This window comes from Cryptomeria japonica, chromosome 2, assembly GCF_030272615.1.
Source record: "Cryptomeria japonica chromosome 2, Sugi_1.0, whole genome shotgun sequence".
Classification (NCBI taxonomy): domain Eukaryota; kingdom Viridiplantae; phylum Streptophyta; class Pinopsida; order Cupressales; family Cupressaceae; genus Cryptomeria; species Cryptomeria japonica.
Genome location: NC_081406.1, coordinates 433,990,476 through 434,014,611, shown reverse-complemented (window position 1 = coordinate 434,014,611; position 24,136 = coordinate 433,990,476). Strand labels below are relative to the sequence as shown.

The window sequence follows — 24,136 nt, the reverse complement described above, 5'->3', positions numbered from 1 at the left end:
ATTGCCAATCAAAGTATTTTCCATTCGAACAATATGATCTATAATTTGGTCAGGAACAAAAATGACAAACTTACTTTGAGACACATTCGAGGTATTTTTGACTGGGGGCAAGGACGACTTACCTTTAGGTTTGACCCCAAACAAAGAGGACCATTTACCAATGTGTCCAAACGATCTGGGTCCCTTGAATTCGGCGGGTTCTCGAGATCCTTCCCATTAGATTTTTTTCCTTCCACTGTATCCTCTGAACCGCTTGCCGCTTGCTATCTTGGAACTGCTTCAGGTTTACCGCCTCCCAAATTTAAATTTTGAACTTGACCATTCCCCTTGCCCCCTGCTATCTGCTCCTCACATGATCTGGGACCCCCACCTGGATCCCCCGAGTCCAAAGGAACATCGGGTTCCTTACCATCTGAACTCTCCCCTTTTACAGGACTCCCTGAATCTCCTGCTGCATACTGTCCTGCTGCTGAACCAGTGCTTCGCCCCAAAAAATTGAATTTTGAGTCTGACCGTTCCCCTTCTCCTCCCTGCTCATCTTTTCCTTTCGATTTGTTATGGTTTTTATATTCATGATTATATCTGTCTAATCATGCATGCAATGATTTATTGAAGTGTTTGTCCCTTACAACCTACAAATTACGACTTTTAAGACACACCACTCATCTTTTTTTCTCTTTTATCTATTGTCATTATCTTGATATTACTTTCCATACATTGGAATAAAATCTTTCCTTTTATTTCATTTCGCCATACCTATTGCGCTAGTACATACGCGACGAATATGCATCAATACGGAAAAGAGAATCGTGTTTACGTTGCACCGTCCGAAGAGCAAACGCGTCTACGCTGTTTGATTTATTATCGGCGCGATAATACCCCTCTGAAATATGGCTTGCTGATTAAGAAAGAACGACCGCAAAGAACCCAAATAAAACAGCAAAAGATTTAAGAAACCAGACCATATATTCTTTATTTGAAAATAGTTGAGATTCCAGACTCCCACCATCGTTGCAAGCTTTTCAGCATATGGAGTTCTGAGAAAATTCTCGAAAGGAACGATGGCGTCCTTTGGTGCAGGGCCCTTTCATTCAAGGTAATTCTAATCTCTTTTATTCACACTCTATTTTTCCCTTTCATCAGTATTGTTTACTAGCATTTTCATAGCCCATGGTTCAAAAAGCTATGAATTTTATGTTAGAAAATTGTGTTACAATATAAATTTATGTCATGGGTATTTCAGACAAGGGCTAAGCAGCAGAACGAATAATGTCCAGAGCGAGGAGCTTCAATTGAGGGTTGACCCAATCCACGGAGACGTTGATGACACGATTTCTGATCTTCATCACAAAGTTTTAGGGCTCAAAAATGTAAGCCACGTGTCGGACTTATGTTTTCAATTAAATGTGTTTTTTTGAAACTATTTTTATGAGCGTAGTGAATTGAATAGTGTGATTTGGGTTTTAAATGGAACTTAAAAGTATTATGATTGACATCATCCTATATAGTTGAATATTTTTAATTTGGATTTTTCGTACAGTTAGAAGAAAACTATGATGCTCCTGTACCCATTTGCAGGTAGCTCAGGCAACAGAGTCCGAGACCAAGTTCCAGAATGATTTTCTAAGCCAGCTGGTAATCCTGAATTTCCTATTCTCTTTTCTTTACACTGATGCAATTTGTTATTTAGCTGAATATAGGATTGAATTTATCAAAGCCGTACACGTTCAGATTTCTTTCTGGATTGAGTTTTTATTTCATGCCATATGGGATTTAATTTATTGATCTACTCATTTCATGCACATAATTCGCATTCCTTCTGCCTTTGTTTTGGCTCTTTACCGAGGATTTATATGTTTTGTACAACAAATCTTTTAGTTTTTGGCATTTAGAGAGCATGGGAACAGATCACACAGCCGCCATTTTGACAAGGCGAATAGTGAAACTCTATACAATTAAGGTTTTCAAATTTTTCCAAGGTTTTTTCAATAGGTAGATATTTCCAGGATGGGACAACCCCGGGGCATAGGGACTTGGAGGGAATGCCCCCTTGTGATCCTGCTGCCGCGCTCAAGACCAAGGGATGTTCCCGTCAATGAGGGTGTTTTTGGGATGTCCTCCTCATCAAGGACTGCTTGGGGACTCCGAGACTGACTGGAGATTTCCAGGGAACTCCCATGAGTCTCCTGGTTGTTCCAGGGACTGCTAGGCGTCTGCCACGACAAATGAATTAAAAGTTTATTTAAAAAAGAAAAAGATTTTTTTGAATTGTGTGCCACAAGCCCTAATTCAAATGCCTGTGGGCCTCACCCAAATCCTAAACACTCTAAAAAACTACAAATATGCATCTTAGATTCATTCCAAATCACTCCCAAGTTTCAACAATAGAGTTGAAAGTTGCAATAGCAAGCTGCGAGAGTGAGAAATATTACAAGTGAGGCCCTTAGGATCGAGGAATAGTGAGAATAAGAGCAAGTGTGAAGACTGACATCAATCTATTGCTGAATCAAATGATCCAAAGCATTATTCAAGTCTCAAGATAGGTTGCCTTCATGATTTTTTCTTTTCATTGTTCAATTTAGTAAGTAATCAGTAATTAGTTATTTAGTTGACGATTTTAGTAATTATTTAGGGGTTTACAATTTACATTGTTGCAAATTTCAATTTACATTCATTATTTTAGTTTTACAAATGAATAATGATCAATTTTTTTTTTAATTATATGACAACAATATTTTATTATTTAGGTGTTCAAATATTTGTTAGAATAAGATTTTAACTTTTGTGTATCCTTTACTTCTATGCTTTGTGCGACTTAATTTAAGAGAAATAAAAGTGAAATCCTTTTGTGACAAAGGTTAAGAACACGGATTCCTATTTGTGTATTCTTTGTTTTTGTGTCATGATTCACTATGTTGGCATAGTGCTGTCCTATGTCGCAGGGTTCGGCAACGAAGTTGGAATTTTTCTGAATTTCACTAGAATCCAAAAAAAATCGTTTAAATTCACCCTAAGTTCGTTCGGGTTTGGAAGAGGTGAGAAACTAGGGTCATTTTAATCGTTGACAGTTCAAACAAATGAAGTGCAGTTAACTCCGTCCACCGATCACAAGAGTGGATCATCTACAAAGTAGTCGTGCTTACACCGTGACTTGCAAATACGTGCATCATAGGCTCTTCATCAGGAATCACCACACATAGCATTTTTGGTGGCTCTCCATCTCAATCGAAAGGCCGACCTTTTTTTTGGCTTCTATAACATCTAAAATCAGTATCACCTCTAGATTTTTATTGTCGAAGGAGGAGATATGCTGAAATTTTAAGGGTTTATAAAAGACATTAGCAAAATGAAGCCTGACACAGGTAAAGTACGCTTGTTGGAGTTTGAAGTGTAAAGTGTGGAGGAGGGTAAGATAAAAGTCGCTGATGAAAGTGGGAAATTCCAATTGCCGATCAGTTTCTAAGCAAGAGGAATATGAGAAGGTTGAATTAGGGTGGTCGGTTCACAATTCGGCCAAATCCGATGAAAAGTGTGGTTCAATTCACCATTTAATAGATGAAATTTATCAAATTTATTACATATATATTTATAAATTAAAGTTAAAGTTTTGAACATATTTAAATTATAATGTTTTTAAATTTTATTGTTATATATTCATGATTATATATATATAAAATTAAACATTTAATAAAATATTTGTATATAAAGTTATATGATGCATTTTTTAATTTTTAAGAATATATTTATTGAATTATGGTTTACAAATGACATTATATTTATTTATTTATTATATATATATATTATTTACATTTCTAAAAATTAAATTAAATAAAAGGCGAATTTAATGTTGAAGTTTTTACCTTGTTGAATTTCATCCGAATTTTATTGTTGCCGAATTCGAATTCGAACTCAAACCTTGTGACTTAGCTGTTGTCAACCAACGGTTTTCAGTGGCATGAACAAGAAACGAATTTCAATATGGTTAAGTTCATTATTAGGTTCCAAAAAGAGCAACAATCATGTAGTCATGAGCTGGATCTGCATCTAGATGTCCGAACTAGGATAAGTCCAAGTTCATCAAAGCAGGAGAAGGTAAAAGCCTTAAGGCATTCAATTGGTCACTGTGAGAAAAACGAATCCTTGCATCTCTTGAATATTTTTTAACCAAAAAGGACCAACCCACCAGGATAAAGAAAAAAGAACAGAGCACCAACAATTTATTGGGATGAAACCATAGTTTGTCAAAACCAACTCATATTCACTGTGCTATCTACAGCTCAAAATGAATCATAGTTCTATGGAGTTTTGGAATGAGGGGATGGGGGGAATGTGTTTTGGTGGCAGGGGGACCAAGAACTTTGATTTGAAGACAACAGGGGATGGTAGTTGATGGGGTTGAGGTGCAATACCCTCCATGGGATCCAGGGGTAGCATTAAGACCTTAGAGACCACACAGGCCTCTGTGGTGCACTCCATTTTCATAATTTTATCTTAATGTTTTCTCCACACTAAGTCTCTATTTCTAATTAATTCTTCATTATTTAAAGAACTTAACAGTGAAGCTGAAGAATCTACTAGTCTAAATGATGAAGGCTATGAAGTTTTAATAGCTTTTTTGAATGTTTTGGGGTGTGTGTGGGGTACATTAGACTACTAGGGTTAGGGTTAGTAGCCTAAATTTCAAAAAATTGCATGATTTTCTACAAAAACACTTTTATTTAGCTGTTTGGCATTGGGGACATGTCAATGTGTTTTCATTGAACACAAAATAAAATACCAAAGTATTTTACCCCCTCTTGAACAAAATCACCTCAAATGCTAAAATATCTGATCAACTAAGACGGTTCCAAGGTTTCTACAGCTAGTTCTTAACATGTGGGTAACTCAATGGTTTGATATGAATTGCTGTTTTCACTTGGGGACTTACACAATTGTTCTAAAGATTGATTCAAACTTATCATGAATGGGAATAGGTTTTGCCAATGACTTAAGATTTTGCAATTTGAGCTCTTGATCTAATTTTAACAAAGATTTTCAAATAAAATGCAAAAGGATGAGGGTTTAGAAGTTCTATTTTAATTCTATCTAACCAAGAATGCAAGAGGCAATAAATGAGTCAATGAAATTCAACTATGCTAGGTTTCACCATCAAAGAACAATTCAATGCAAGCTTAGTGCAATCATCTAAGGCAAATGTATAGATGTTCAAATTCATTTTAGACAACATGGACACCATCAATTGGATGCATATCAATGAGTAAGCACAAATTGAAGTTAAGTTCGATTCAAATTCTAGTTGACCACACAAGGCAAACTTACAATCAACAAGAAGCTAGTGGTATGGATTAAATGAATTTCATTCAAATGCATTCAAACAACTCTTTCATTCAATCTAAAATACTTGAAAGCAAATTCTAATCTAAACTTGGAGGCAATGAGAACCATAAATGCTTCAAAATCTCAATGAAATCACCAAACTTCAACGATCGAATTCAAATTTGCAACATATAGGCGACAATTCTCAAAAATCTCTCTTACAAATGAGAGGCAACCGGGTTTATATAGAGTATCAAAATGAAATGAATGGCCAAGATTCAATTTAGAATCAAGGGCCAAGATCATGCCAACATTGGCCTAATTAGGGTTATGGGATGATGCCTAGTCATCAAGTAGGGAATCTTCTAGAAGATTTTGGTGTGCATCCCTTTCTCTAGCTGCATACTCAACGAATCTAGCCAAGATTGAGTTGAGTTCTTCCATCATAACATTGGGTAGACTTTCCTGTTGCAAATCGATCACATCAAGGCATCTGAGCAAGTATAAAAAATGCTTTCCCATGTTCATAAAGTGAATTGGTAATTCTTAGTTACTGTTATCACAAAAGCTCACACCCTTGCTGAGCTATCAACTCAGCAACCTTGTGAAACTTGGAAACAACCCCGAAGTGTGGGACCTTGCGCAAGGGGTTGAATCTCCGGAGAAGGCCGACTTCCTTCTCAATCTAGGTGTAGGTGTTGAACCAACTCAACACTTCAAAACTTACTCCTAAGCCTATCCTAACAACTTGCAGAGATAAAGGGAAGAGAGAAATGCTTAAAACAAAAGGAGGTGATGCACCAACAACCGGAAATGACACAAAGAATCAACTGAAACACCCAGGAGATGCACAAACTTCAGTTGTATGAGTGACCCCAATGCATGTATGGAGGTTAGAATTCGCTGAATGTCAAGAGGGGAGAAGGTTTCCCACAAGTCATACTCAGAAATAAATTTAACATAGCATATATGAGAGAAGAACCACAAAACACACACCTATGATGAAGGTAAGGAAACATACACAACATACATAAGTTGAAAGAAGGCAAGAATGGTGAATTCAATTCATTATAAGGCCAATGGCCAAACTTACAGTTGCATAAATGCAAGATAAATACAAGAGAAGTGGGAGCATAGAATAGCTCATGCCAACAGATTGAGAACCCTTTACAATGAGGCTTAACAGCCTTTATATAGAAAAATGGTTACAAGAGTGATCATGACCCCTGCATGTCAGTCTGGGAGTGCAGGGAAGTGCATGCACTTGACTTCTGTACATGCAAGCAACCTAGCCATACCCACAAAAGGCAACCCTAAGAAGGTGGATTGACTGACCTTCCAAAGTCAGAGTATGCAGACATGACATAAGTCACTACAACAAGCATGGCCCGTACCTCCCTTGATGGAAATTCTGCCAAAAACATTAAATGCACCCTTGTGGCTCCACAAAAGAAAGTGCATAAGTCATCAAAACTGTCGGAGCATTTAAATCCTTAAGTGTCGATCACGCCATCCGGAAGTGTTGCAAGCCAGAAGGAGTTTGGAAGACTACGGAGACCTGGGTCATCGAAGTTGGGGAAACTTCGGAGACCTGGGTCACCGAAGTTGGAAGACTTAGGAACTTGGGAACCTGGGGGTTCTGGAGTTCCGGGTTTGAGGAATAAGGAACTTGGGAACCTAGGGGTTCCAGAGTTCCGGGGTAGAAGAACTAGGAACTTGGGAACCTGAGGGTTTCGGAGTTCCGAGGTTGAAGACTTAGGAACTTGGGAACCTGGAGGTTCCGGAGTTCCGAGGTTGAAGACTTAGGAACTTGGGAACCTGGGGGGTTCTAAAGTTTCGGGGTTGAGGAGTAAGGAACTTGGGAACCTGGGGGTTCCGGAGTTCCGGGGTTGAAGACTTAGGAACTTGGGAACCTCAGGGTTCGGAGTTCCGGGTTTGAGGAATAAGGAACTTGGGAACCTGGGGGTTCTGGAGTTCCGGGGTAGAAGAACTAGGAACTTGGGAACCTGGGGGTTCTGGAGTTCTGGGGTAGAAGAACTAGGAACTTGGGAACCTAGGGGTTCCGAAGTTCCGGGGTTGAGGAATAATGAACTTGGGAACTTGGGGGTTTCGGATTTCCGAGGTTGAAGACTTAGGAACTTGGGAATCGGGGGGTTCTGGAGTTCTGGGGTTGAAGACTTAGGAACTTGGGAACCTGGGGGTTCCGGAGTTCACGGTTGAGGAATAAGGAACTTGGGAACCTGGGGGTTCCAGAGTTCTGAGGTAGAAGAACTAAGAACTTGGGAACCTGGGGGTTCCGGAGTTCCGAGGTTGAAGATTTAGGAACTTGGGAACTTGGGGGTTCCGGAGTTTTGGGGTTGAAGACTTAGGAACTTGGGAACCTGGGGGTTCCAGAGTTCCGGGGTTGAGGAATAAGGAACTTGGGAACCTAGGGTTTCCGGAGTTGAAGACTTAGGAACTTCCTTCTGACAAGACAACACTTCACACTTCATAATTCCATTGCTTTTCTCCTTGATCAACTGGGGCAGCGCTAGTCCATGGAACATATCTCTGATCGGTTCTCATTGATGGACCAAGGGTGTCATAAAATGACAACAGTTACTTTTAACAAAAAGAAGGATTACAATATATAAAGCAATGGCATAGCACTGCAAACATTAATAAGCCTAACTACTACAACTACTTGCTACGGTTGACATCTAAGATGTCTAACAACCTCTACCTAAGAGGAAATTACATATATGATTGACCATTAACCAATATAAAGAAATATTATTCTAACACCCTCCCTTAATGGTCAGTCTATCAAAACCACCAACCTGCCCCTTGAATTTTACAAACTTATCCGGGCTCAAAGACTTGGTGAGAATATCCGTAGTCTGATCCGCTGTCGGAACATACTGCAACTGAATTGATCCGTCTTCCACTAGCTTGCAGATGTAGTGACAATGAAGCTCAAAATGCTTGGTACGTTCATGGAAGACTGAATTTTTGGCTAGTTTGAGCACCCCTTGATTATCAATATACAAGGGAGAAGGACTTGCTTGCGGCATTTGCATGTAAGAAAGCATCCTTCGGAGCCAAACTGCCTCACATGCGGCCTTGATTGTTCCTCGGTATTCAGTTTTGGTCGAGGAAAGAGCCATGGCCTGTTGCTTCTTGCTGCTCCAAGTGACGACACCAGTACCCAAACTAAATATGTACCCAGAAGTGGATTTTTTGTCATCCATTGATCCTGCTCAATTTGAGTCAGTATAACCAATCAGCTTTGGATTGTTACACCTGCTATACGAAATACTATAGTCTGAAGCACCTTTCACATATCGCAACACTCATTTCACTGCAATCTAATGATCAACTTTTGGGGCCGTCATGAAGCAAGAGATGTAGCTGACAACAAAACAGATGTCAGGTCTAGTGGCAGTGAGGTAGATGAGGATGCGCAGTAGTTGCCTGAATTCGGTCTCATCTACTGCAGGTGAATCAGACTTGGCTGATAACTTCAGCCCTTTCTCCATAGGTGTGGAAGTAGGTTTACATTCCTGCATTCGAAACTTGTCAAGCAAACTACGAGCATACTTGGACTGTGAAATAAAGATAGCGTCATCAGTCTGCCACACTTTAACACCTAAGCAATAATGGAGAAGCCCCAAATCTGTCATGTCAAAAGCTTGGCACAAGTCCTGTTTGATGGCTATAATCAAATGTGTTGAATTGCCAGTAATGATCAAGTCATCCACATAGACAACAAGAAAAAGGATATCGTCACCGAAGAGTTTGACATACAGATTAGTGTCAGGGGGACTGTGTTGAAAACCATGTTCAACCAAATATTGATCAATCTTGAAGTGCCAAGCCAGAGGGACTTGCTTTAGGCCATAGAGGACTTTTACCAATTTGCAAACATGATGTTACTTGCCAGGAACCTTGAAGCCAAGAGGTTGAGTCATATAAACTTCTTCTTGCAACTCACTGTTGAGGAATGCACTCTTAACGTCCATCTGGTGAAGTTTCCATCCAAACTGAGCTGCAATGGCGAGAAGAAGACAAATTGTGCTCATCTTGGCAATAGGAGCAAAAGTCTCCTCGTAGTCAATGCCCTCCCGCTGTGTAAATCCCCGAGCAATCAATATGGCCTTGTACATATCCAAAGTACCATCTACATGATACTTGACTTTATAAACCCATTTACAGCTGATAGGTTTCTTCCTAGGAGACAAATTAGAAAGAACCCAAGTGTTATTCTTCAGAAGACTATGGTATTTTGTCTCCATAGCCTTTTCCCATTCAAGAATGCCTTTAGCCTCGAAATGTCTGGGGCTCATGGATGCTATGGATGTTGGCCATAAGTGCAAAGTTGACTATATTCTGCTGCTTTCTCTTTCGACGAACTGATCTATCCTCAAGAAGCTCATCATCACGAAGATCTCCTATTGTATTGGTCCACCATTTAGGCCTGAGGGTAGAAGTACCAACATTTGGCATTGGAGGAACAACATCCCTTGGAGTTTCCGAAACAAAGGCATTTGGATGTGAATCCTGTGAAAAATTAGGTTGTGCTGGATCGGTAGATTCCTCATCTTCAGAGTCAGAATGCTCCGAAGCCCTCCCATCATGGGAACCAAGAGGAAGATGAACACCAACATCAGAAGTCTTCACAGATTGAGTCACATCACTAGGAGTAGTAGAAGGCATAAATGGACCAGTAGTCTCATCAACCACAACATCATGACTGAAAATGAGACGATCTGTCTCCACATCAATCAACTAGTAGGCCTTGTGGTTGTCGCTGTAATCAGTAAACATAAGTGTTTGGCTCTTTGAATCCAGCTTAGTACGCTTGGCGTCTGGAATCCAAACATGAGCAGTAGAACCGAAGACTTTTAAATGGCCCACTTTAGGCTTGCGTCTTGACTAGGCTTCTTCAGGAGTCATCTTCTTAACAACATGTGTAGGTGACCGATTTAGGAGGTAGACTGCAGTGTAAACTGCTTCAGCCTAGTATTTCTTAGGAACATTTCTATGCTCTGTCATAAAACGAGCCATTTCAGTAATGGTGCGATTTCTATGGTCAACGACACCATTCTGTTGAGGGGTGTATGTTGTGGTGAGTTGGCGCTTAATGTCATGTGTAGCACAAAATGTAGAGAAGTCAGTGGAACAAAACTCCCCCCATTATCTGACCTTAGAGTGACAATCTAAGAACTAGATTCTTTCTCAACTAAGGCCTTAAACTGCTGAAATGTATTGAACACATCTGATTTATTCTTCAGAAAATATACCCACATTTTCCGACTGAAATCATCAACAAAGAATAAGTACCTGGACCCAATAATAGATGTAGTGTTTATTGGGCCACATTGTTGATGTGTGTTTTAGGCACATAACATCACAAAATAAATTACCAAGATAATTTACCCTCTCTTGAACAAAATCACCTTAGATGCTAAGAATGAGATCAACTAAAATGATTCCAAGGTTTCTACATGTCAAGTCTTGACGAGTGGGTAACTCAATGGTCGATGTGAATTGCTGCTTTCACTTGGGGACTTATGCAAATGTTTGGATTATCATGAATGATGCGAAATAGGTGTGCTGATAACTTAAGATTTATCAATATGGCTTTTGATTTTACTTTATAAAAAAATGGGCAAAAGGAATAGGGTTCAGGAAATCTATTCTAAGCCTAGGAATGTAGGAAATGATGAACGGATCTAGTGGAATCAAACGAAGCAAGGTCTCACAAACAGGTATTGACACAAGCTTAGTGCAATCATCTAAGGTATAATTAAAGATTTTTAGGCTATCACCATCAAACGTTGACACCATCCAAGTTGATGCTTGTCAAGGGATGCGTAATAGTTGAAGTTAAGTTCACTTAAATTCCAGTTGACCACACAAGGCGCACTTACCAACGGCAAGAGGCTAGTGGTATGGATTAAGGATTCCACACAAATATATTCAACAAATCTTTCACTCAATTGAACATACATTAAAATAAATTCTAATCTAAAATTCTAATCTAACTTGGAGGAATTGAGAACCATGAATGCAAATACAACACTTGAAGAGCAAAATCACTAACAATTGAACAATGATTATGATTCAAATAGCTGCAACATATACCAACAATTCTACAAAAACTCTCCCTTACAAATGAGAGACAAGGAGGCATATATAGAGTTTTCTTACAAAATGGATGGCCAAGATTGATCCAAGATCAACGACCAAGATCATGCCAACAAAACTCTAGAATTGCCCTAAGTAGGGTTTACAGAAAAAATGGTGCCACCAACATAGATACATAATCATCAAATAAGGAATCTTCTAGAAGATTCTTCACTGCATCTCTCTCTCTCTCCTAGCATACTCCAAGAATCTAGCCAATACTAAATCTAACTCCTCCATGGAAATGCTAGGCAAGGTATCTTGCTGTAAATCAATCACGTCCAGTGAATCCGAGCAAGCATCCAAAGTGTTCTCTCAATCTGGTATGAGCTTTTGCGAACTATGAACATGAATCAACAAAGAGACCAAGTCGTCTATCTGACTCTTCTTCAAAGAGTCCAATTGGCAAAAATACATAAACTTCATCTTGTCTCTTAATTCGGCTAAGTGTAAACCACTAGCATCACTAACATCAACACCCAATAATTCCTCAATCGAGGCAAGGATCTTCATCTGAATATCCTGAATCAATCCCTCCATCTCCATACAACTCGACTGGGCATTCTCATAAGTTGATTTCTTCACGGCTAATGAACAATACCAGCCATGGAAATCGTATCTGTCTCCACTGTGCACAATGTTCTCGCTGACCAGGGTGGAATGAGGAATCTTCTTCAAAGCTTGGAGGCGTGGAATAGTCTTCTCTTGAATAGGCCGAAATTCTTCCCAAATTCCCTCCAAATACTGGATTCTGAATGCGAGCCCTGTTGTCCTATCACATGCATGGGCAAATTGAGTAAGGAAATCATCTGCCTGCTTTCTTGTACTCTCAATCCACTTTTCCACCTCCGAGAGTGCATCTCTCGATGCCTCATAGTGTGAATGCATTCCATGGTCAACTGCAATAGGGGAAATAAGGGTGGGATTTTCACGCCTTATCCCTACAATATACTCTTTAAGTCTGATATTCTCTTCTTTGTACCTTTTTTTATCCGCAAGCTCTCTGTCTAACCTTGCATCGATTGTCTTGAGGTTTTCACCAACCTCCTGAAATTCTTACTTTCTGGATGTATGACCAAGGGCAACTGAAGTGATCTGGAAATCCATAGGAGTAGCAATGTCTGCCGTCATGCTTGCAATAGGAATAGCAATCTGCGCAATCCGCATTCCTATCTCATCTCTAGCTATGTGCGACAAAATCTCCACTCTCTTGGGCTCTTTCTCCTTAGCACTCCTAGCTAGGTAGTCGACAATGTCGTCAATAGGTTGTACCTCTATCATTTGTTTACTTTTCTCCATACTTCTCATCAACCATTCAAGAATAGCGGCCATCTCCATACCATCATCGAGACACATTTCTCGATCAAGTCCTCTCAATGCCGAGATAACATCATCATCATCATCATCAGGATTATTCCTGGTCAAATCGTATATCTCATTTCCCAAACTAACTTCCAAAAGGACAGTAGGGGATCCCGACTGATCATCATTCTCATTTGGAGGTGTAGATGTCGCTGTGGCATGTAACTCCTGAGTATTCTCTGGTAGTATCACTGTGTTGGAAGACTGTTGAGTCTCCTTGTTCTGCTCTGTTACTTCAATCACTTCGATTGATGAGACACTGAGAGGTGGTGAAGGAGTGATAGGTGGAGGAATGATAGTCTTCTGTTTCTTCTTCACCTCCTCAATCTTCTTCCCTCTGGCCTTGACTTCTCTTGGCGTGTTCTTCCTTCTCTTGGGAGCTTGACTCTCTTCGTCTGCATGAATCCTGACATCACTGATAGTCCTTTGATCATCCTCGGAAGTAGACTCTTTCGGCTTCATCCTTTCATAAGTGAAGGGAACACCCATATCAACTAACTTATTCATCTATATATCTACCCATGCATGGGAGAAACTCAAGACCTCTCTCATCAATACATTCATGTCAATCTCTTCTGATTCTGACCAATTAGGCAATGGGATTGCCTTCTTCATTTCACTCTCATACTGTGGATGCGTATGATCTCTGTTATCTAACACTTGATCAGGAATGAGGAAAAGTCCACACTTCCTCATGAAATCCACTGACATTCTGGACCACATTCTTCTCTTCACTGCTTGCTCGTCCATCAGGTTGGCCCAATAATCTTCTATGTCAACTTTGTGAATGAACTTCTCTCCCCTGATCCTTCCTACTCTCTTGTCTAGATCAAATCTTTCTCTTTTCTTGTATGTAGCAAATCTATAGAATGCAAGCTTCTCACTCGCAGTGCTGGCAGCTATGTGTTGATGTGTCTTTTGTACACGACCAAACACAGAGTAAAATACCTAAAGGTACCTTATCCTCTCTTGAATAAAGTTTCCCGACTGCTAAAGATCTCGCCGAAGGATCAGTCGGAGTAACTCCAAGGTTTTGATATGTAGGTTCTCTACGTGTGGATAAGCTCTTTGCGGTATGATGTGATTTTGTTGGAATCACAAGGGGACTTACTTTCGACGACCTGAATGTCTGATTTGCTTTGGATATTATTGGAACGTGGAATTTCACTGGCTCTTGATTTTGAAAAAAGGAAAAAAGGATAAGGGTTTTAACGAGATCTATTTCTAACGCTAAGAACGTAAGAGCAATGAATGACCTTTGATGAAATTCTAACTAAGTCTTGCTTTGACATCCTAGGATCATCTCCACCAGATTAGTGCGATCTTCTGAGGAAAGCTTTATGATGTTTAGATCACCGCTACAAGCATGCACCGTCAGGTTGATGCATATCAATGAAGAAGCGATAATTGAAGTTAAGCTTAAGCTGAATGATTCCAGTTGACTACACAAGGCAAGTCTGCAATCAACAAACTACCAGTAGTATGGATATACGAATTTCACCGTTGGTCATACAAATTTCTTCCATTCACTAATAACATGAAATCAAATTTGAGAAGCATAGAGACCATGCAAATTGTTGAATCGACCCATAGAATTCACCATTTCTTCAATGAAGTTTACAAGTCTTTTGCAACAATCTTTGCCTTCTCTTTCTACTCTACTCTAACTATTTCCTACTCTCTGACTATTCACTATTAGCTAACTATTAACCTTTACAAATGAGGAGCCAAGGCTTTATATAGAGAGCCCCTTTACAAATTGACAGCTCTGATTGACTTAGAATTAACGGCTAGGATTACAGGATAGAAACCCTAATTAGGGTTTGATACAACAAACTTCCTCTAGCCAATGAGAAAATTACATTCCAAAAGTGAGGACCAATAGGAAGCATGGGTAGGTACACCGAAGTTTGTGCCACCTCTGATAGATTAGATACATTGAATCTGGACATGTTGAGGTGGACCAATCCGACTGAAGGAGCAGTGATTGGGATGGCACCTTGTCTGACGTTTGTGCCTTGGTTGATCTTCCTTCGTCCTTGATGTACTTTGATGAAAAGCGTACCTCCTTGACTCCCATATGCTTGATGAGGCTTCCTCATTGTCAAGTCTTCCTTCTCCAACAACATATCTCTCCCTAAAGTGCTGGCAACTCCTTTCTTTGTCATCATGTGGTTCCTTAGTGTGGTGAAGTGAAGGTTTTGGCAACTTCTTGAACACTTGTAGTTTTCTAATGCTTTAGAGCACCTTGAGTCCACCTTTATGATTTTGGAATGTCCTTGATGAGGATGGACTGGAATAAGTCGTCCTTGTCCTGGCTTGGTCTCCTCCCATCTGCAAAATAAACCAAAGGATGATTAAACACATATGACTTTTTCATTTCAATATAGCATTTTCCACCTTAAATCATTAATGAGAAGACATCAAAATGGAATTTCGCTCAATATCCTCTCCAGGGACAGGCCCTATAAAAATTTCTCTCTGGACCCTTTGGAAGGTTCAGGAGCGAATTTTGATAAAGTTGCTCAATCAGACCTCATTTTCAACACTACTCCACCAAGATCAAGTCATTCACCTCCAGAATTGCCCAGGACAAGGTTTTGCTCAAGGACCTAGGCAAAATATTAGACCACTTAAGAATTTCGCTCTAGACCCTTTGGAAGGGTCAGGAGTGAAATTTGCATTCTTGGCTCAAATTCTTCTCACTTTGTGACCATACCTACTCAGATACATGTCCAAGGATGTCCTCAATCTCAACCAACACCAAGCTTGATGCAAAATTGGAGCAAAATGGAGTTTTTAAGGATTTCGCTCTGGAGCCTCTGGAAGGGTCAGGAGCGAAATTCTTGTTTAGGCTCAAGTTCTATCACTTCTCCACTCCAAAATGTCTTTCAAGGCAAGCATACACTAGCCTTCTCTCCATCAAAGCTTAGGAATCCACCCCTCGACCTTCATCATGAGCAAATTAGGTGAAATTGAGAATTTCGCTTTGGACCCTTTGGAAGGGTCAGGAGCGAAATTCTTGACTTGCTTGTCCTGCACCCAAGTCTACTCCTTTCACTTTTCATACCTGGACTTTCATCTTTGAATCCCTCTCTCAACATGACAAAACTTGCTTGACCCTCAAAATGGCTAGAAAGGAGAATTTCACCAAGAATCATGGCCAGGGCAGGACCTATTTAGGATTTCGCCCTGGACCCTTTGGAAGGGTCAGGAGCAAAATCCTTGTCCTAGCTCAAAATCTTCATCTTTGGTGGCCAAAATCCATCCAAGGGCAATCCTAGGGGCATCTCCCAACTTCTCTCACCTTGGTCTAGGCTTGGCTTGGCACAAATGTTGGAAGATAGAATAGGTTTTAGGATTTTCGCTCTGGACCCTTTGGAAGGGTCAGGAGCGAAATCCTTGCTCTTGAGTTCATTCCTTCATTCTTCCACTTCAACTCACCTCAAAGGTCAAGGAAACGTGCTCCATTCTTCCTTAAGCCATAAAAACCAAAAGTTTGACTTGATTTGCAAGGGAAATAGGTGATCTTAGGAATTTCGCTTTGGACCCTTTGGAAGGGTCAGGAGCGAAATCCTAGTTTTTGCCCAATTCCTTCAAATTTATTGATCACTAGCAACTCAAAGTCATTCCTAAGGACATATCCAATCCTATCTCACCCTGACCCACACTTGACTTGGCACAAAACTGGGAGAAAAGAGTGGTTTTATGGAATTTCGCTCTGGACCCTTTGGAAGGGTTAGGAGCGAAATTCCTACTCTAGGCTTGATTCTTCATCTCTTCAACTCCAATCTTCTCTAGAAGGCAAAAATACATCACTCTCCACCCAAGGAACAAGGTTTGTAGCCTAAGCAAGGGAGCAAATGAGGTTTATAATGAATTTTGCTTTGGACCCTTTGGAAGGGTCAGGAGCGAATTTCATCCTTTGGGCAAAATCTTCATCTTCCAATGCTTTCAACCACCACTCAAGGCAAGAACACATCAATCCACCTTCCAACATGCCTTAGAAACCAACACTTGGCCAAAACTAGGAAGGAAATGAGAGTTATGGAGATTTTTCGCTCTGGACCCTTTGGAAGGGTCAGGAGCGAAATCCTCATTCTTGGTTGATTTTCCACTTCATTTATCCAATTCTCTCACAAAATTGATCAATTTCAAGGGCCTTTCATCATAATCAAGGCAATCCACCATCAAACTAGCTCCAGACAAGGCTAACCTAGGTTCTAAGGCAAAAAAGAAGGTCAAATGGAGGATTTCGCTCTAGACCCTTTGGAAGGGTCAGGAGTGAAATTCTCCTTCTGGGTTGATTTCCATCATTTCATCGCCTCAAACCTCCTCTCCAAGGCAAATATGCATCCAAGTCTTCCAAACCATGCCTTAGAAGTTCCAAACTTGGTCAAGTTAAAGAGCAAAATAGAGGAAATATGAATTTCGCTTTGGACCCTTTGGAAGGGTCGGGAGCGAAATCCATGTCTTAGGTCAAAATCTTCATTCCTCAATGCTTTCAATCACTTCCTGAGGCAAGAACATATCAATCTACCCCCACCATGTCCAAGGAACAAGGGAGAAAATAGTGTCTAGGGAGAATTTCGCTCTGGACCCTTTGGAAGGGTCAGGAGTGAAATTCACATTTAGGCTCAAATCTTGACTTCATTTCTCACATTTCTTCATCCAAACAAGTGTTTTGCCCTCAATAATGCTTGGGAATGAGTTAGTTCTAAGTTTGGGTCAAAGTAGAATGTCTTATGGAGAATTTCGCTCTGGACCCTTTGGAAGGGTCAGGAGCGAAATTGAAATTCGCTTTGGACCCTTTGGAAGGGTTAGGAGCGAAATTTGACATTTTGGTCTCTCTGTCAGGATTCATATATGGAATATAACATTTAAGTATAAGTTATATTCCATATATACTGTCAGGATGTTTGAGAGTGGTTTCAGACCTCCAGGAGTTATAATGCAAAATCTAGTTTTTGGAGGATTCTTCAATTTTTCAGACTTAGTCAAATTTTAGGATCAGGATGACATTCCAGACTTAGCCAAATTTTAGGACATTTGAAGATCAGGATGACATTCCAGACTTCATCACTCACCAATTTGACCTAACTCAGATCTTCAAAGATGATATTCACTCACCAAGCTTCATTGACCTCCTCAAGCTCAAACAAGACACAATTAGCAACAAGAGCAAAACCTTGTCCTAAGGAAGACTTTCAAAGATGACCCTAACCCGGAGCATCCACTGACTCACCTTTAGCTAAAACAGAGCCTGCTCTCTTAGTGATCCCTCTGGCAACACTCAACATGCAAATGCTAATAGACAAAACCCTAAAAGACCTAGAAACAAACCCCGGAAAGCAAAAAAGTAGGGGTCCCCATTTGCAATGGGGCGATGTGTGAATACGTCACAACACTATGGCAGACTGACAAACCTCTGACGTCTTTCCAACTGAAATAGGGAATGTCATGCCTGTCCTATGCTTCTCTCTTTGAATGACATCGAACTCTAGAAGCTGTCTCACCATTTCCAACAAGATCATTCTGTCGGCCGAATACCTAGGAAGTCTGTAGGGTTCGGATTGAAACCCATGAATCCTAAGGTGCGTGAAAGTGGGAAACTGAATATATCACGATCCATATTTTTCTATTAACTCTGTTGCCTCCTTGGACAATCTTCTGTGGATTCCGCTTTGCAACATCCATGTGATGTACATAGTGAATGCATCATTCACTCTCTTATAGTGGGTTCGGATTGAAACCCATGAATCCTAAGGTGTGTGAAAGTGGGAAACTGAATATATCACGATCCATATTTTTCTATTAACTCTGTTGCCTCCTTGGACAATCTTCTGTGGATTCCGCCTTGCAACATCCATGTGATGTACATAGTGAATGCATCACTCACTCTCTTATAGTCTTCAATTCTATACATGCTCTGCTGGGGGTAGCATTCATGACTCCTAAATTGTCCTTGCCCATTCTCGACTTCACCTTTGCATATCAATCCTCTGTATGAAACAAACTGTGCAAGCAGGTATACCAGGTAAGAAGTCATGGCGAATGACTTGGACCACTCTACATTCCTCAGCTGAAAATCCAGATTGTCACTTATAATCTTGGACCAATTCACCAATGTTCCTCTAAGACAATCCTGGATGAAATAGAACATCCATCGATCGAATATTGCTCCCTGCGGCATCCCCATCACTCTGTTAAGTAGGAATATCAAATCACTATACTTCTCTTTGAAGTCTACGCACATGAGTGTCTTGGGAGCCTTGGAATGATGAGACCTAGGCTCAATCATCCACTCTTTGTTTATCATATTCTTGCATGCACCCATCTTCTTCGTGTATCTATCTGTATATTCATCCTTGGTCACATTCTTCATGTCTGTTCCGTGTGGAATTCCGAACACCTCAGCAATAGCATCCTCAGCAAGGTAGGCAATAACAACGCCCTTATGAGTTTTGATCATTCGCGTGAGCGGATCATAACATCGTGCACACTCTAGGATAAACTCATTGCAATGTATGGACTGTGGAAATCCAACGGCATGGAAAATACCACTCTTCATAATGTTCGCATAGGCTGGGGAAGGAACTTGATCTCCGACTCCGAACATCCGCTGATGCATTTGGTCAAAGTCTAGGAAATGCATGTTTGTATCTGTGATCTCCTTCCATCTGGATGAAATCTTAAGCTCTGGATAGAATCCAGTCTCCAGCATCTTCAATAGCTCTTTCCTTTCCTTAAATCCGGACTTCGACATCGCACCTGAACGAAGCCTGAAGTTAGACTTAGGAAAATAAATAATGTTCTTGATAAAAATCCTGACATTCTAAAGATTTTAGCTAATTAGAGCATAAAGTCAGGAAAATAGTCCATACTCTTGGTAAATTTTAACAATTAGGTTCAAAATGTGACAACGTTAAGGTATGGAAACCCTCTATAAAATTCATTGATACCTCCTTATACTTGGAAATTATGCAAACGAAAATGCAAAGGAGTATACTGGATCAACGATGACTAAGGAAAGGTGTGAAAGGTTGTGTTTTCACACAATGGTATGTCTAAAGACACCTTCCGCAGTCAACAATGGAGGTCACCAATCTGAAGACAACCTGCAACTAATAAATTAACTTCAAAAAACATGTTGCAATCCTTCAAAATAGGCACAAACTCGATAAAAATCAATTTTGATGATGAAAACAATCATATCCAGGGATGTAAGTGTAGCTGGTAAAAAATGAATTTCTGTGGACAAGTCTGAAAATTAATTACTTCAGACTTACTAGCACCTTGCAAGGTAGTGAAAAATCCCTGACAATGATAGAAAATAGCTAAGGAATCAGCTCCAAGCAAAATCGCCAAAGTGGTTAGGTGGCTGGAAATGAAATTTTTTGAGAACAACCGCTTATAATGGAGTTTTCAAACTGTAATAATGGCGTTCAAGACTCAGATCTGAAGTGATCACAGCAAGTAGGAACAATGGCAGCCACCAAATATGCATGGAAATCCACCAAAATGTGGCACCCTCTCCAAATAAAAATCGAAATTTCTCCAACTATGGCGTCAAACACACAAGTCTGAAAATGTCTTCAATGGCAGCTCGGATCTGCAAATCAAGTCTGAAAGCAAGGATGGCAGCATCAAGGAAAATTGCCCAAGTTGGGGGGTAGACACCCCAAACACAAAAATCGCCCTCCTTAGCAAAATCGCCACCTCATCAAAAATCGCGATTTTTCCCAAAATCGCGGCATTCAATCAATAATGACAGCCACCAAACATGGCGCCCAGCTGGAAAATGGAATGGCAATGGAAAAATAAATGGCAGCAAGAAGAGTCTTCAATCAATCACTTCACTTCAACACTTGCTCCAAAATCGCCAACTATGGAGAAAATTGCCTTTGCATGGAGACACCTGGCAGATTTAATAATAAAATAATGATATTGACTCCCCTCATATACTTGCTTTTGCTTCTTACTTTCACCACACAAGCAATGTGGGATAAAACACTTGCTTATATACTTGCTTGGCAAAACTAACTTGTTTCTAGAAGGTTCAAAATATTAAATGTTTATTGCAAGTTATTTAATTTTGCTTTTAAAATTTTAAATAATCATCAATCATCACTTAAAAGCAATTAAAATGGGGCTCACTTATTAAAATATTGCAATTTTAAATCACAATTGGGCCTCCAGAGGAAAATCGACTTGAGTTGGGATTGAAAAATCCCATTTAAAATCATTTAAAACGTCAAAAATTCACATAAGGGAAAATCGACCTTAACTTGGATAAAAATCCATGCATAATTTCATCACAATGCAAACAAAACAGGCTAGGGGAAAATCGATGGGGGTATGGACAAGGAATCCACACTCCAAATTCACTTCACTCGCAAAAAGCACCCGCTGGTGGAAATTCGACCTCAGTCTGGATGAAAATCCGGACTCAAAACTCATTAAAATGCTCATAGTGGAAAATCGACTTGGGTATGGACTGAGAGTTTGCACAAAAATCCGCACTAACTTGTCACAAAACAGGGAAAATCGACCCAGGCATGGAATCATCCTCAACATTGTCCGCATTATAGTCCACACTCCAATCCGCACTCTTGGTGGAAAATCGATGGCAGTCTGAAAAAATCCTGACACTTAAGCCAAATTTTAGCACTTCCAGGGGAAAAACGACCCAGGCATGGATAAACAGTGGTGGAAAATCATAGCCAGTATGGATTTCAGGGGAAACCCATGTGTAGTGTGGATTTTGAGTGGGGGAAAGGGGTGGGTAGTCTGGAATATGAGGGGAAAAGCACCTCTAGCATGGAATTTGACCTTCTAACCCTTGGAATATGGATTTCCCTTGGGAATTTGGCATTTTAACCCCTCAAAATTGCTTAGAAACTTCCAAATTAGACTAGACTTAGACAAATTTTCCAAAAAAAATGAGCGAAACGCTAGGAAATTATCGGGATAAAGTGCGAAATCAATTTAAATAATACCTTAGGAGCGAGAAAACAACTCCAAAAGGTCTGGGAATACCTTGGCACTTTAAAATCACTGATGCACGTGTTTAAAAACACGTTAACGCTCAAAAGGTCAACACTTGGGCAAATTTAGGATCATTAAAATATCAATGTTAGCAACTTGATCCTATAACTTCAAAAACCCTAGGTGTCACTAGGCATGATCAAAACTCCACTCTGGCACGGGAAACACAAAATTGCCCACTAAGCAGCCAAGACCCTAACCTAACAACGCAAAAAGCCAGAAAAGAGGGGGTCCCCGTTAGCAATTGGGCGATGTGTGAAAATGTCACAACACACATACATCTGCGTGAACCAATTGAAGGACCTTGGAGGATTGCCAAGAATCACCATCCGAAAATGGTGTCCGACGTTGCTCCCTAGCTTGATAGGCTCCACATACTTCATGATTTTGAGGTTGGATCTCAGGTAGACCAACAACCAAACCCTCCCGAGATAACGGAGAGAGATAGTGCACATTTGAATGCCCATAACGCTGATGCCAAAGTGTTCTAGTGGATGTACTCCTAGCAACTAGAGCATGCTCTTGAAAATCGCCAGAATCAGCAAGTCTATACAAACCATAATCCTCAAGTCCCATAGCGATTGTAGTACGAGTCTCTCTATCAACAATGCTGCAGGTGGACGAACTAAAGACAACATCTAATTGAGGAGAATGCCTCATGATTTGGCTGACGGAGAGGAGATTATGTTCCATGCCTGGAACATAGTAGACATCAAGAAAAAATAAATTTCTACCTTCTGAGTGAATCTGGACAGTGCCCTTACCATCAACTGTGTACTCTTCTCCGCCTCCAAGATTATTGAATCTGAGAATGGTTCAAATTTCGTGAACCAATCCCGACGATGAGTAAAATGCTGCGAAGCCCCTAAATCAATGTGCCAGGCAGAAGAGCATATTGGATCTGTTGTTCTCTTGGCCATAAACGCATAGAATGCAAACTCTTTCCGCTTTGAGTGCTCTGCGGCATTTGCCTTTTGTTGAGACCATCCCTGCTTCTTTTGTTCAGAAGCCAATTGAATTCGACACTTGGCCTTCATGTGACCAAACTTATGACAATAATTGCACCGAACATTCTTCTTCTTCTTGTTGTCCTGAGAAGAACCAGAGCCTTTCGGCTGAGAAGATGGAGCCTTCCCTTTGTTCTTAGCAGAAGGTTTGGCAGAGAATGCTTGCTCGGTGGAGGTCGAATTGGTACTACTTCCAAACTGCTGTTGCCACTGATCTTGCTGTAAAAGCTTGTTACAAAGATCGGGAAACTTCAAATCGATGTCAGTGGAAGTGATATCGAGCGGTTCGATGAAATGCTCATAAGATTTTGGCAAACTCTTCAGAGTGATGACGACCATGTCCTCTTCCTCCATTGTGCAACCAATTGCCTCAAGTTGGTCACGAATGTCCTTGATCTTTGTCAAGTGATCCTGCAGAGGTGTTCTCTTGTCCATCATAATCGAAGAGAGCATGTTCTTAAAAAAGAATGCTCTGCTCTTGTTAGAGGTTTCATGAAGACTCTTCAGATGATCCCATATCTCCTTCACAGTTTTTCCGGATGGTACCTGAGGTAGCTGCTCATCGGTGACAGAGAGTTTAATGAGCATGACTGCTTCCCTGTTGCGCTCATCCCATTTGTCCTAACCTTTTCCGACAGTAGTTGGATGTGCCTAGAACAACTGCATCAAGACATCGGTACTCAAAAATTGTCAACATGCGTTGCTTCTAGGTGTTGTAGTTGCGAGCGTTGAATTTTTGGCTACTTTCTAGCATAATGTTTGTCAGAGATGCCATCACGTACCACGACGTTGAATTGGTGAAGGCACAAATTCCAATGCACAAAAACCAGCAGATGAAAACAAAGGGTTTTAAAAAAAAATTCTGCAAGTCGGATTTTAAGGCAGAAACTGAAACCCTAGCACAATTTTTGAGGAAGAAGTTTTTCAGAAGACCCAACAAAATTTGATAGGTACCCAGAAAAGCTTACGAAAAACCCAGAAAAACCTAGGTGACAAATTTTTGAAAATGATTTTTCTGAAAACCCTAGTCGCATCAAAAAATCACAGAGGGTTTGTTAAAAAAAACTTTAGGTGCTTCCCAGAAACCCTAGTCTGGAGAAAAAATATGAGGTTTTTTTTTTAAAACCCTAGTCGTGGGAAAAGTTACCGAGGGTTTGAATAAACCCTAGGCGACAACACACATGGAAGAATCTGTAGAAAAAACCTCGTCGCCAAAAAAATCATAGGTTGCGGGA

General features: G+C 40.3%; 1 protein-coding gene across 1 annotated transcript in view; it reads left to right on the top strand.

Moving 5' to 3' along the window:
* Positions 1-771: 771 nt before the first annotated feature.
* LOC131031615 (bet1-like protein At4g14600) overlaps positions 772-24,136 on the top strand; it is an 83,557-nt gene continuing 60,192 nt past the window's right edge. Inside the window, 3 exon segments of the mRNA XM_057962779.2 lie at positions 772-1,096; positions 1,244-1,370; positions 1,579-1,635. Coding sequence (XP_057818762.2) covers positions 1,062-1,096; positions 1,244-1,370; positions 1,579-1,635 — 219 coding nt within the window. The 5' untranslated portion in view covers positions 772-1,061.